This window comes from Puntigrus tetrazona, chromosome 24, assembly GCF_018831695.1.
Source record: "Puntigrus tetrazona isolate hp1 chromosome 24, ASM1883169v1, whole genome shotgun sequence".
In the NCBI taxonomy this organism is placed as follows: Eukaryota; Metazoa; Chordata; class Actinopteri; order Cypriniformes; family Cyprinidae; genus Puntigrus; species Puntigrus tetrazona.
The window spans coordinates 7168875-7181976 of record NC_056722.1 but is presented as its reverse complement, the minus strand read 5'-3'; the positions used below and the strand labels follow the sequence as shown (position 1 = coordinate 7181976).

At 39.4% G+C, this 13102-nt stretch overlaps 1 protein-coding gene across 4 annotated transcripts in view; it reads left to right on the top strand.

The window, feature by feature from the left end:
• nrp1a (neuropilin 1a) overlaps window positions 1-10459 on the top strand; it is a 60744-nt gene extending 50285 nt beyond the window's left edge. Inside the window, exons 11-17 of one of the 4 annotated variants that reach the window (XM_043226231.1) lie at window positions 1738-1848; window positions 3421-3468; window positions 5717-5860; window positions 5950-6227; window positions 6697-6793; window positions 7431-7484; window positions 8202-10459. In XM_043226231.1, the coding sequence (XP_043082166.1) occupies window positions 1738-1848; window positions 3421-3468; window positions 5717-5860; window positions 5950-6227; window positions 6697-6793; window positions 7431-7484; window positions 8202-8488 (1019 nt within the window). In that variant the 3' untranslated portion in view covers window positions 8489-10459. Of the gene's footprint in view, window positions 1-1737; window positions 1849-3420; window positions 3478-5716; window positions 5861-5949; window positions 6228-6696; window positions 6794-7430; window positions 7485-8201 lie in introns of all 4 variants that reach the window. The other 3 variants (XM_043226230.1, XM_043226233.1, XM_043226232.1) reach the window with 3 other exon arrangements.
• The last annotated feature ends 2643 nt before the right edge of the window (window positions 10460-13102 follow it).

Here is a 13102-nt window from a genome sequence, read left to right as displayed (position 1 = left end):
ACATTTTTAGTTGCTCTGTTGTTTTCCAAATAGTGTAACTTTAGGTTACACATGATGGACAATCTTGCAGAAAACTAGACAAAGCAAGTGAACAAAAGACAAACAAAATTATAGACCTTTGATCTAAAAGAAGTTTGAAGGTCCTCAAGTGTGTGGTCTTGTAGTACAGATGCTATTTGATTGAATTTGGACTTATTCACTCGAGAGGACAGGATAGGGTACGGCTTAGCTTTCTTCATAATTACTAGTCCTGCAGATGCGGCATCAAAGGATGTCTCCAACCCAGAAAACCAGGGGCCTGTGACTCTCCTAAGTAACAGGGCCCCTCGCAGCCGGAGATAATCTTTGGTCCACCTGCCTTGAAGGATTACGGAAAGGTCCTTGATGTCTTCCCCTCTGTCTTTCTTTCTGAATTAGTTTAGCTCTGATGGGGTGTGTGTGTGTGTTTTCTGTTGAGGCAGCGTTAAGTGGATTTACATATTGGATTTCTGAGCAACTGTGAGACTTGCTTGTGTAAGCCACAGCATCCCACCGGGAGCTTTAGTCGGATGATAATGCTTGTTTTCACTTTTAATGCCAGCACATGCAGTCCAACACTGTGTATATAAATTCACCCCGTTTCTTTCTCTGTCTTAGCTAAACCCTCACAATCAAACGAGTGAACCCGTACGCATTCCTAACAGCAGGGTGCTAAGTCCTATCAGGAGTGTGCGATGCTATCGACAATGCTGTCCAGAGCCGGCACGGTGACCTCGCTGTGACCCCTCTGCTTTAGAGACTCTCTTTATAATACCCTTAGTTCACCCGCGCGACTTCCACTACAGCTCCCGTTTCCCCCTCTCCCTCCCTGCTCATTTTTTCCTCTTCTATCCCGGGAAAGCCCTACAGGCTTAAGGGCAGCTCATTACAAGCTGAGAGTAAACACAGGGCTTTAGGCAGATGTAGGCAAAGGCCACATCCAAAGGGGCACAGGCAGCCATAATGAGAGGACACAGCAGTTTCTGCGAGTCCTGGGTGGAGCATAACATCCTCAGCCCTGCAGCCAGAGTCACGCACAGGCCCGAATCAAAGACCTACAGACTTGGAAAGACTACAGAAAGAGAATAATCATTAAGATGATTTGTGGAAGGACGTACAAAAAAACCCTAGTAGTTGGGACTTTCAAGAATCACCTTTAAAAATGATGAAATTGTACTTCCATTGTTTTTGGGAAGCGACTAGATTAGTCCAAAAAAAATTATTTGAATTGTGAATATTGACCAAATTAAATTAAGATATCCATACTCCAATTTAAGGTGTGTGTCAGGCAGCCTTACCAGCACGTCGTTGCATTTTAATGCTTTTGTTTGACTGTTTGGGTGAACGTACTAGATGCGTGACTGCTACGTTGTTCATTTGAAATATGAAAAACGATAGAATCAGTATGGGGAAGATGTTGATAAAGGAACTTTTATTGAGGTTTTTCTCCATTAAACTGCGTGTCAGGTTCTTAAATGAAGAAAGTAGCCTACTCTTTGTGATTGTTTTTTGTTCCTTTCTTATGCATATATACATACGTGCTGAAATTAAGCCTTTTAAATTACAATTTCATATTTAGGTAGAAATTTTTAATTTGGTTTTTCGGTAATTCTGACAGCCCTAGAGGCGATTCATCACTTTGTTTAGGAAAAGCTGTGTCGCAGTTTGTGTTGAATGATGAGTATCTTTTTATCTCTACCTCTGACTCTCTTGCTCTAGTTCCTACAGCGCCCCCTACTACACCCGCTTCCTCCACCACGCCATCAGACGAGTGTGATGATGACCAGGCTAACTGCCATAGTGGAACAGGTGATGACTACGACCAGACAGGTGCTAACACCCGCCTGCAGAGACTGCACCCTTACTTACTGCTTCTTGCACCTTTTGCTATGCTAATCCCACTAGACCAACTGCCTCCCTTGCTTCCGCAAATATCAGCTCATCTAGCCATTTCTAGGGAACGCTAACGCTAATCACTCCTCACACTATGACCCCAAATCTCTTTGCATATAACCACATTTACCATGCTAGAACTGAAGTATACTGTGGATGGTATGCAAATGCTCCGTGTACGTCTAATACTGAAATAACCTACTACATTTGCCAAATGCGCTCCACTTGACCTTCCATTTCATTACAAAAGCCAGACAGTGATGAATGAACGGGCGAGCGAAATCAAATGCAATCTCAACTTCTACTTTGTCGACTGCCAAAAGTTTAGATCGTTTTATACAAAATTGGATTAAAAATGCAAATTTTACTGTATTTAGTTCTGAGATGTAATGCGTCTCAGTAATGTAAAAATGCAAGGTCTGTAGTGCAGTGTAAATAGTCCATTAGCATTGAATACTATGTACTGCTTATTTAAAAATGGTAAGCAGTATACAGTTACATAGTGTGTAGTATGTGGAATTTAACATGTACATACTAAGATCAACTGCTGCTTAAATTGCTAAATTTATTGTTTGCTTGCTACTCACTGCTTTATATTAAGGAAATAGTATGCAGAAAAAGGTATATACTGTAAAGCATGCGGCATGTTATTATTCTATTTCAGTTTATACCATTCCATAATTTCACATACATAAATAAATGTCATGGGCTATTAAGTGAAAACAACACATTTTCTTAGATGTGCAAATAGCAATAGATTAGCAGGATTGTTTTTGCCATTTATACTACTTATTGCAAATAATAGCAATTATCTGATCTTCAGTATTGTAATGCATTATAAAACAGTATGCAATCATAAAATAGTGTAAATATTTAGTGTAATAATCAACTTTTCAGTTATTCCCTTAATGTTTATTAAAAAATAAATGCCTTTCCATATGATACGACATTTGAAAAGGGATTTAAAAAAAATGTGCAAAAGGCTGATTTGATTGCGTCAAAAATAACGTTGGCACACGTTGGTGGGCAGAGATAGTTTAAATAGCTTTAGTGTAAATAGCTAACAAGGTAGTTAGTATAAATAGACAATATGGAAAAAGTAGAAGTACCACACAGTACGTAGCATGCAGTAATATAATACTTTATTCCAACCTCGTTTGCACTATTCATGTGTGAACATGTCTTCTGCTCTCCAGCTGCTAATACTAACACTGCATCACAAATTCTGCCTCTAATCTCCTCTGTGTTCACTTCAGTGCAGTCTCACAGAGTGTGTGTTGCACAGAATTGCACTCCCCTCTGCTAAATGCTTAAAGTAAAGGTTCCACATGAGCAGAAACGTATTTGCATGTCTCATCCGGCAAGGCTCGGTTTTTAAATATGCTAAGCAAATACAAAGAGGGGAATTAGCACAGTCAGATCCTTACCTCGTGATGATATCCAAATAAAATATTAGCCAGTGCCTCTTTAACTTTTCATTTAATGGCCTTCTCTGTGTCCACACTACAGGTGGAACGGCTGCACCAGAGACGACCACAGAGACAAGCACCGTTCCAGGTGAGAAAGGTACTTACCTCTAATTCTATCCCTAATTTCTTTAATCATCCAGGATCGTGCTAACGCAATGCTCCCTTACAAGTGCAGCGTGTGATTTTTACAGTGTTAGCACGCTTTGATTACACAGATATTATTTAAACCAAACTGAGCCAGTTCAGTAATGAAACGCCTTTAACTGAGTGTTTAATCTTGTCCTTACATTACACTCTATTCTCCGATGTGATACTGTTAAGTGCTTCCACACGATCTGTATTGTTAAAAGCGTTATAGAAATAACGGTGACTTGACTTGACTTTGTTCCATCACACAACTCTTAGTAAGCCAATTGTGCCTTATTTCCCCAAATAATGGGCACATTTAAAATATTTGTTCACGGGTGTTATGATGGATTACCAGTAAGATCTTGTAGCACAGAAATGACTCGCTGCACCTTTAAGAAATAAAATTCTTATTGTATGTTTTCGGAGTTCTCTGTTTGGTTGTTGAGGCCGTTTGATTATAAGTGTGTAAACTCAAAGATGAGTATGTAATCTGGTTTCTGAAGTGTTCTTGTGAAAATCTATAAAGAGCCCCTCTGATTTGCTAATTCAGCGTAATGACTGATTAGCCATTCAAGACTGCTCACTAATGGGCAAATGAGAAATGCCCCTTAACTGACCTTGTCTAATTAGCCAGTGTGTGTGTGTGTGTGTGTGTGTGTGTGTGTGTTTGGCCCTGTCTGAGCCTCATCACAACAGCAAAACAGCAACACAACTGAATAGATTGAAGGTCCTAATAAGCATGTGTCCTTGTGTGTGTGTGTGTGTGGTCTTCTTGGCTGGTTAACATTGAGTAGATGTGTGCGCTTTCTATTATTGGATGTGGTTTATTTGCTATGACAAGCATTCAAAACTGGTAGAACGTTCTGGACTGCGGTGAAACGTATCCTTGCACTGTCCTCCACTGCGACAGCCCCAATCCGTTTAAAGATGGAAAAGAAGAAATAACTTTTTTAATTGGAAACTGGCATTTTTAAAGCGGCAGTGGCTGCGTGCCTGAGCTGCGGCTTTTAATGGGAAATTCTTTCCTTCGCATTCAGTGAGCAAATACCCTGCGAAACCGGTGGAGAATCCTGGCATTATTAAGGGAGCGGAGCGCTCGGCTTTATTAAACTGTCTAGAAAAGCATCGCTGAGGCTGTGCAGGCACCGGCGTAGCTGACATCCTAGACGTGCTTCTGCTTTTCTGTCCGTCTCAATTCTCTCTGCTCCTCATGCTTTCTCTGTCTTTGGCTTTCTATCTCTCACTCAATCTAACATGGTTAAATCCCTCCCTCCTTCTTTCATGTCAATCTCCGTTTCAAAGCTTCATTGTTTCGCGTGCTCTGTATTCTCGCTCAACATCTAGCTATATCTGGTGTATAAATGTGGATTTGGCTGAGGCACGACAGAATTTGGAATGGAATTGGAAATGCTCGCGCTTGAACGACGCCGTTTTCTGATTAAAATAACTCTTTGTTGCCCTCAAGTGGACAGTAGATACAGAACACGTAGTTTGGAGATTTGTGGGGTCCGGTCAATCACACAGCAGCTTCAAAACACTGTTACGTATACTGTTAAAAGAATCGGGTTCATCGATACACATCTATACATACATATACGTATTATTTAATACATTTATTCAGCAAGGTTTCATTCAATTGATCAAAAGTGACAATAAAGGCATTTATAATTTTACAAAAGAGTCACTCTTGAAAAAAAAGCCGTCACTTACAAAAGGTACCATATGTAGGAAATTTGGAAAAGGTATCATCCCAGTGATAGCTTCTGTACTTTTTTTTTATAAATGCAGTTTTTTGGGGGGTTTTTTACATGTTAAAAATTATAATAATTATTAAAAAAAAATAAATAAATAAATAAAAAATTATATATATATATATTCACATAGAAAATTATTTAAATTTTTATAATTTTTCACAGTTTAAATAAATGCATCTTTGATGTGGACATAGACTACTTTCAAATACATTCAAGTCTTTCCAAGCTCTAACCTTTGAATGGTATATATATAATTTTCGTGTTTGCTCATATATTATATTTATTGTACTATATCATAATGCATCCATGCAAATAATTTCATCGTTTTATTATTAAATATAAAATGTAACAATTATAAAATATGAATAATATTATGAATTTGTGCGTGTGTGCCACTGCTTTAGTAATATGAAATATACTAGCGCACATGTTAATAATCTGTTCTCTCCGCAGCGTTCCTGTGGTTTGCCTGTGACTTCGGCTGGGCTAGTGGTCCTTCATTCTGTGGCTGGATGTCAGAGGACAGCGGTTTCAGGTGGCAGATCCAGTCCAGCGGCACCCCGACTCTAAACACCGGCCCAAACTTGGACCACACCGGTAAGAGAAAGCACCGCACCCGTTGGCCTCACAGCACGGAAAGTGTGAGACACCCGAAGCTCACGTGCTTTCTGTCGGTCTGCTTTCAGGCGGATCAGGGAACTTCATCTACACGCTGGCGACAGGTGCTCAGGAGACGGAAGTGGCTCGGCTGGTGAGTCCGTCCGTGTCGGGCCAGGACTCGGACCTGTGCTTGTCCTTCTGGTATCACATGTTTGGCTCTCACATCGGCACGCTACACATCAAACAGCGCAGAGAAAGCAGCCAGGGCTTAGCTGATGTCCTGCTCTGGACGGTCAGCGGTCATCAAGGCAACCGCTGGAGGGAGGGCCGCGTGCTCATACCCCACTCCAGTAAACCCTACCAGGTACTGAAAGTGTGTGTGTGTGTGTCATGATTTACATCGATGTGACCAGTCGTGGTTAAGCTTGGATAAAATAAGCTTTCCATTGATGCATGGTTTGTTACGATTGGACAATATTTGGCCTACAATATTTTGGCCAATATTTGAATGCTCTTTGAAGACCTGACAATGCAAAAAAAAAGCCAAATATTGAGAAATAAAGAAATGAGTGAAATTCTGAGCCATGCGTATTATTAATAAACAGTGAAGTTTTGATATATTTATGGTAGGGAATTTACTAAATATCTTCATGGATCATGATCTTTACTTAATATCCTAATGATTTTCCGTAAAATAAATCATAAAAGGATGGTTTTGACCCATACAGTTTATTGTCGGCTAGTGCTACAACTATATATTGTTGCTATGAATATAATGTGCTCCAGGGTCAGACAGAGTTTAGATTTAATGTTTGGGTTTGTCTTTATTTCAGGTGGTCATCGAAAGTGTGGTGGAGAGGAAGAGTTGGGGAGACATTGCTGTGGATGACATCAAGATCTTGGACAATCTGAACATGGCCGACTGCAAGGGTGAGATGAATGAAGACGTCATTTTCACAACCGCTAACTTCTAACAGTTATGAAATATAACATACATTATATATTTTATATTTTTTGAAGCACAGTACCTTTTACAGCCTTGTTTTATAGTGTTACGCTGACTAAGATGTGTGTATTAAAATATTTAAAAAACGTAGCAATCATCAAAATAATAAAATTTCAGTATTCCAGAATTTTCTTACTAAAAGTACCTGTTTATACTTCATTGCCGATTCATTTACACGACTGTATTATTATTGTTATTTAATTTTTGCATATTTTTACTCTTAAATAGCTATTTCTGCCCAATGAAATATTTAAAAAATATACATGAAAAAAATAGTTTCTGTTCACTTTTTAAAAATGCTCTTACATCTCCAAGATCATGACAAGCTTGCTCCTTAAACAATAAAAGCAGTTGAGGGAACAAATGAAAATGACAAATATACTACAGTTTAACTTACAGTTTGTTTTTAGCTGTTGTAGATATTTTTTTTGTCTCGTATAAAAACATTTTAAGCCATATTGCTGCTTTAGTGTGCTGAGGACCCTGTAGAAGAACTGCTGACTTGGATGAACATATTGAATTATGGACATTTCCTGACTGTTGTGTGTTGCCCTTTAATAGACCCAGATGTCCCAGCAGAGCCAATTCTACCTGAAGACAACTTCAATGAAATCAGTAAGTGACTTTCTCAAATATAACGAATGCAAATGTCTCTCAAGGTTACTCACTGTTTCTTTATGAAAATGTTCTAGTATTTTCATGCCACATCGCGTTAGACGTGACACAGACATGTCGGTAACGCAGATCATACGGTGCAACCAAAATGTATTCAGACACCTTCAACATTTCTTAAATCGTTATTCGCTGTAGCTTTAAGAACGATAATAAAACATGACAGACGAGTCAGAACAAATTCATCTTAACAGCTTTGACAGAAAGGTATAATGAATTCAGGTTAAATGTAACCGTAATAACAATTTAGGTCAAAGAATTACCAAACAGTGCTTCATTTTGTTCGGTCTGTGATGGAAGAAGTTCTTGTTGGGAATTTAAGGAAAACGCTTGAACTAAACGCACTCAGCTCAGAGTGTCTGAATCATTTTTGTTCACAAATTTCGCTGCTAGTCCACTGTGTGAAGAATCATTGGGCGTAATATCATACAGTTCCTCGCGTGCATAAGTGAACTTTAGGCCTGGTTTCCTAGACGGGGTTTAGCCCAAACCAGGATCAGGCCAAAGTTCAATGAATTTCATTCATTCAAAGGCACTTCTTTCATTTGACAGCTTGAGACTCGTCTGTGAAAGCAGGAGATAGTGTTTGGTTTTTAGTTTGACTGTGTGAAATCCAAAAAGCAGTATCTAAAACAGTCTTGCCAATCTGTTCCCTTTCAGTCGTGGACATCACGGACTTCCCGGACATTGTGGAGAACCACGAGATCAGCGGCGCCGGAAACATGCTGAAGACCCTGGACCCCATCCTCATCACCATCATCGCCATGAGCGCTCTGGGGGTCTTCCTCGGGGCCATCTGCGGAGTGGTCCTGTACTGCGCCTGCTCTCACAGCGGCATGTCCGACAGGAACTTATCAGCCCTGGAAAACTATAACTTTGAGCTGGTGGACGGCGTCAAGTTAAAGAAGGACAAGCTCAACTCACAGAACACGTACTCGGAAGCGTGAGGCGCCGGCCAATGAGAGGGAACCTCTCCTCAGGGAGGGCGGGGCTAAAACGGACTGCCAAAGCCATCCGGTTGGACGAGGACAAGGCTCTGTGGTTCAGAGAACCAATGGGAGGAGGAGGAGGAGGAGGACTGGGACTGAGCCATGCTTTTCTCAGGAGCTGCAGTGAACGGAACCTACCAGTAGGGGACACTGTGTACAAAACATTGAATACAAGGAGAAAAAAAACACAAAATGAAAAATAAGAATATGTACAGATGATTGAAATGATTATTTTAATTTTTTATTTTGTATTATGTTTGGGTTGATCATTTTTACAAATCGGATGCTGGTGTTGAGACCAATATATAATAATGTTATAAAGTATTTATCTTTTTTTGTTTGTTTGTTTTTGGTAGGAGGAAAACAAAAACATTTATTTTTATTTTTAAAGATTGTTTTACGCTTTAAGGAGATGTGTAAAAAAAAAAAACTACAAAAAAACCCCAAATGAACCATATATGTCCAAGGGAAGGTAAATACCCCTCGGTAGGGTGAGGATCAAAGGGTGTGGAAAATCATCCCGCCCCGTTGCATTCTGGGTATGGTTCAGTCAGTGCCTTTGGTACATCTTTTTTGGCCTCCTCTGTTGTGGTTTTATTTTTTTGGTGTTTTCAACCCTTTAGTTGTCGGTCGAATCTGCAAAACCAATCCCGGTAAATCCATAGCGCTTTAATGTTGAAATCCTGCATATTGTACATAAGTTTTAATATATTTTAATGCCCTTTTCAAAGAAACGAGTAAAAGGAGAAAAAAAAAAGAAAGCTGCAGTATCCCTTTTTTCTTGGGTTGTATGTTGTAAATACAATCGTCTGACTGTTTTGTGAAAGTGAAACGTGTGCTTTTTCCCGTCCTGTTGGGTTGTTTTTCGCTACGCTCCCAAAAGATGCGGCCCTTGTTCGAAACGGACGACCCCGGCGCGCGCTTCATCACCTGGGCGGGTTTCGTTCACCTGGATCACAGATCTCTAATCGCCGTATCCTCTGTAATCGCATTCAGGATGTCTGTCTATCCAGCATACCAAAAAAAACAAGAAAAGAAAGGGATCATCATTGCCTTGATTCGAGCGCTCGAACGCATGTGGTCTTGAATAAAGCTCTCATTTTTAAGAGTGGTGCTATTAAATGTGGTCACGCATCGCTTCTGTCATTGGCCTTGTGTCTGTACCAAAGGACTGTTGCCTCAAACCGCAGGGTCCAAGCCGGAGACCGCCTCATCTCATCTCATCTCATCTCGTCGGATTATTCTGGACTGCTGGAAGGGTCTGGTTTTAGCAACGCCGTACACACGTAGTTTAACTGATAACAGGGCTTCACTGCTGACAATACTAATGTTTTCTACAGGTTTCTCGGTATGTTCATGTACTGTGCTGTATACTGTGGCCAACACTTTGGTTTTTCCCGTTTCTTTCCGGTAGTTTCCGACGACGCGAGTCCTCGTGCCGATGCTACACGTGTGTCAGCCGAAGCCGTTTAAAGGATTCTGTGAGAAAGCATACTGTAGCATCAACGAAAAAGAAACAATGTTGCACTGATCGATATATTTGATGAAGTTTATGTGTTTATAGCATTCGTTTGTAAAAAAGACAACTGAAATAAAAAAGACAGTGTTCGTTTTTTTTTTTAATATAGTTTCAGAATGTGTAATGCGATTCTGAAATGGTCAACTATCGAGATGTTTTCATTATTGAAAAAGGTATACAGATTTCCTATAGTAAAGCTCCCTTTTACCTGACCCCGATGATCTCTTTTGGTTTTTGTACTGTCGTTGAAATTTTGTGCCGATTTCCTTTTTTTTTTCCTTTCTTTTCTTTTTTTACGAGAAGATGCGGAAGCAAAGAAAACTTTTATTTTCAATACTGCCTCTGTACGTTGCTGTTGTAGGAAGGAAAAAAAACAAAAATGAATAAAAACAGCAAGGCCTTAAAACGGATCCGGATGTTTTGTATTTGAGCGTCTGCGTCACGGGGGAAGACCGTCTCTGATCCCGAAGGTTCAGCTCTGATAAATGTCTTCTGAAACGTTTGCGTTCTTTGTGATATTAACTCTAGATTGGGATGAGGATGAGACGCACGGAGCATGTATACTGTGTGAAGACGGGACGGAGGAGGCCATGCCCAGCCGCTTCAGGACGAGACGAGCACTAGCCGGCGTTTAAAGTGCACTTCTGGCATATTCACATGATTTAAAAGTACGCTTTTTGTGCTGTCGAAGGCTTATTTCACACATAAGAAGAATTTAAAGTTTTCAAATGTGCCGCTAAACTGTCCACAAACTTGCTCTATGGTGTGCGAGTTAATTATTTGATTAGTTACATGAATGCTTATTAAAGTAATAACGAGCGTATGTAATCAGTGAAAAACAACGGTGAATTAATGTGTAGACACGAGTATTTTATTGGTATTGATAAAGACACGCTTTATATTTTAATGCAGTTATTTTAATGCATACTTCAAATCTTAAATATATACATATTAAATATATATATATATATATTATCTGTACTGAAGTACATTACAGAAAAAGGTAATGCATTAGCTTAGAAAGCAGTTTTCACTATTAACTAGTAGCTTATTAGCATATTACTAGCATATTGGCTATTTATTACGACTTTAGAGCACAAGCTATATGTCCATAAACTACCTAAACTTAACAGATATACCTTTTTAACTATTAATAAGCAGCGGACTAAACACCTTGCGTGTACTTACTTTACTAATAAGTGAAAATTAACCCCAAACCATGACCTAAATCATAGTATATGCATCAGAAAAAATAATACTCAGTACTTAGCTGTGATGTAACCGTAATATTAAATAGCCTAAATAAAACGCACTTAAAAGAAAGACACCTTCAGGTGAAATGTGTGACATTCAAATTAAAAGTTTTAGTCATGCTTTAAAAAGCTGTGCTTATTTTAACGTGCTGACAAACATGAAGCACATTTACAGTACACTATAATTTAATAGAACTGCAAGTGTCTGAAAACATTACATTCGGTTTTAAAGTATTTTTTAATGTACGCTAAAGCGTTCCTCTTTTTCACAGGGGTAAGTTGGCACACTCAGAAACCACTATTTATTGACAAACGTGATCAGAAAGCACATATTAGCGTGGTGTTAATGATATTTGACTCTGTCTGTGTGTTCTGAGCGTGTGTGTGTGTGTGTGTGTGAGTGTGTGTGAGTGTGTGTGTGTGTGAGTGTGAGTGTGTGTGTGTGTGTGTGTGTGTGTGTGTGTGTGTGTGTGTGTGTGTGTGTGAGTGTGTGTGTGTGTGTGTGTGTGTGTGTGTGTGTGTGTGTGTGTGTGTGTGTGTGTGTGTGTGTGTGTGTGTGTGTGTGTGTGTGTGTGTGTGTGTGTGTGTGTGTGTGTGTGTGTGTGTGTGTGTGTGTGTGTGTGTGTGTGTGTGTGTGAGGGCCTGCGGTGAATGTGCTGCTGAATCCAGAGTTTCTTCACACAACAGAGCTCCTCAAGGATCCAGTTTATCGACCAAAACAAAACCAATCGCCGGGATATATAACATGAAGACAGTTAAGACTGCGAATCAATGCATTCGTTCAGCTCAGACAGCTTTAATCAACACACACACACACACACATATATGCATCTCTGGTTACACAAGCTGTGTCCTGACATCTATTAGTTTTTGCTCAGGGCCGACAAACAGACAGAAGCATGGGAAATATATGGGTTTGCTTTGTTTTTTTTTCATATTGCAAGAAAAAAAGCGAATCAACATTTTCCAGATAAAGCATGTGTTTGTCTTTAATGTGTAACAGTAACAGAGCCAGAATAAAAACAGGCAAAAAGTCAGGTTTTCGTGCTCCTCTCGAGATCCTGTAACACACATGAATCATCACTAGAGGACAGTGTTGTATTCTTCTTCACACAATAACCCTCTATTAAAGCTCTATTATCATCAAAACATCATTATAGACTCAGTGGATGATGAGCAGTATATTGATCTGTACTGTGATAGACTGGGTCAGATAGGTTTTTTTGAATAAAGATCACTTAGCATATCATGTGACAGTAAGACCGGTCCAAATAAAGCACATTCACATGGTGTTTCATCTTAAATCCTGTAGATTTTCACAGAGACAGACAAGTATTTGAGCATTAAGGCAGGAATTCATCGTGAAGGTTGCATCGCCTCTTTTGGGCGTCTCTTTTTCTTCTGCTTATGTAATCATAGCGACCGAGGTTTTCTGGCCCTGTTTTTTTGCACAGAAGACAGGATCTTTTTCCATCGTTCCTTTCAATAACGCAGCCACCCAAAACTTCGAGCCTGAAGCCTGTTACAACCCAGATCTGAAACTCTTCTTTTAATATCAGTTCTTTCCCTCTCACTTTCGCTTCTTTTCTTTATTCCCTTTTCTTTAGAAGCTGCGCTTTATTTAAAGATAGTTTTTTTTACAGAGAGCCAGTTTTAGGAGCGTCCTTCAAAACTCAACATTTATTATTTGGCGTTAAAAGATTGCCATGCACGTAAAAATTGTACCATTAAAATAATAATAATAATAATAATAATAAAATAAAGACAAGACGTGATGTTGAATTTAGAAGTGACAGTGGT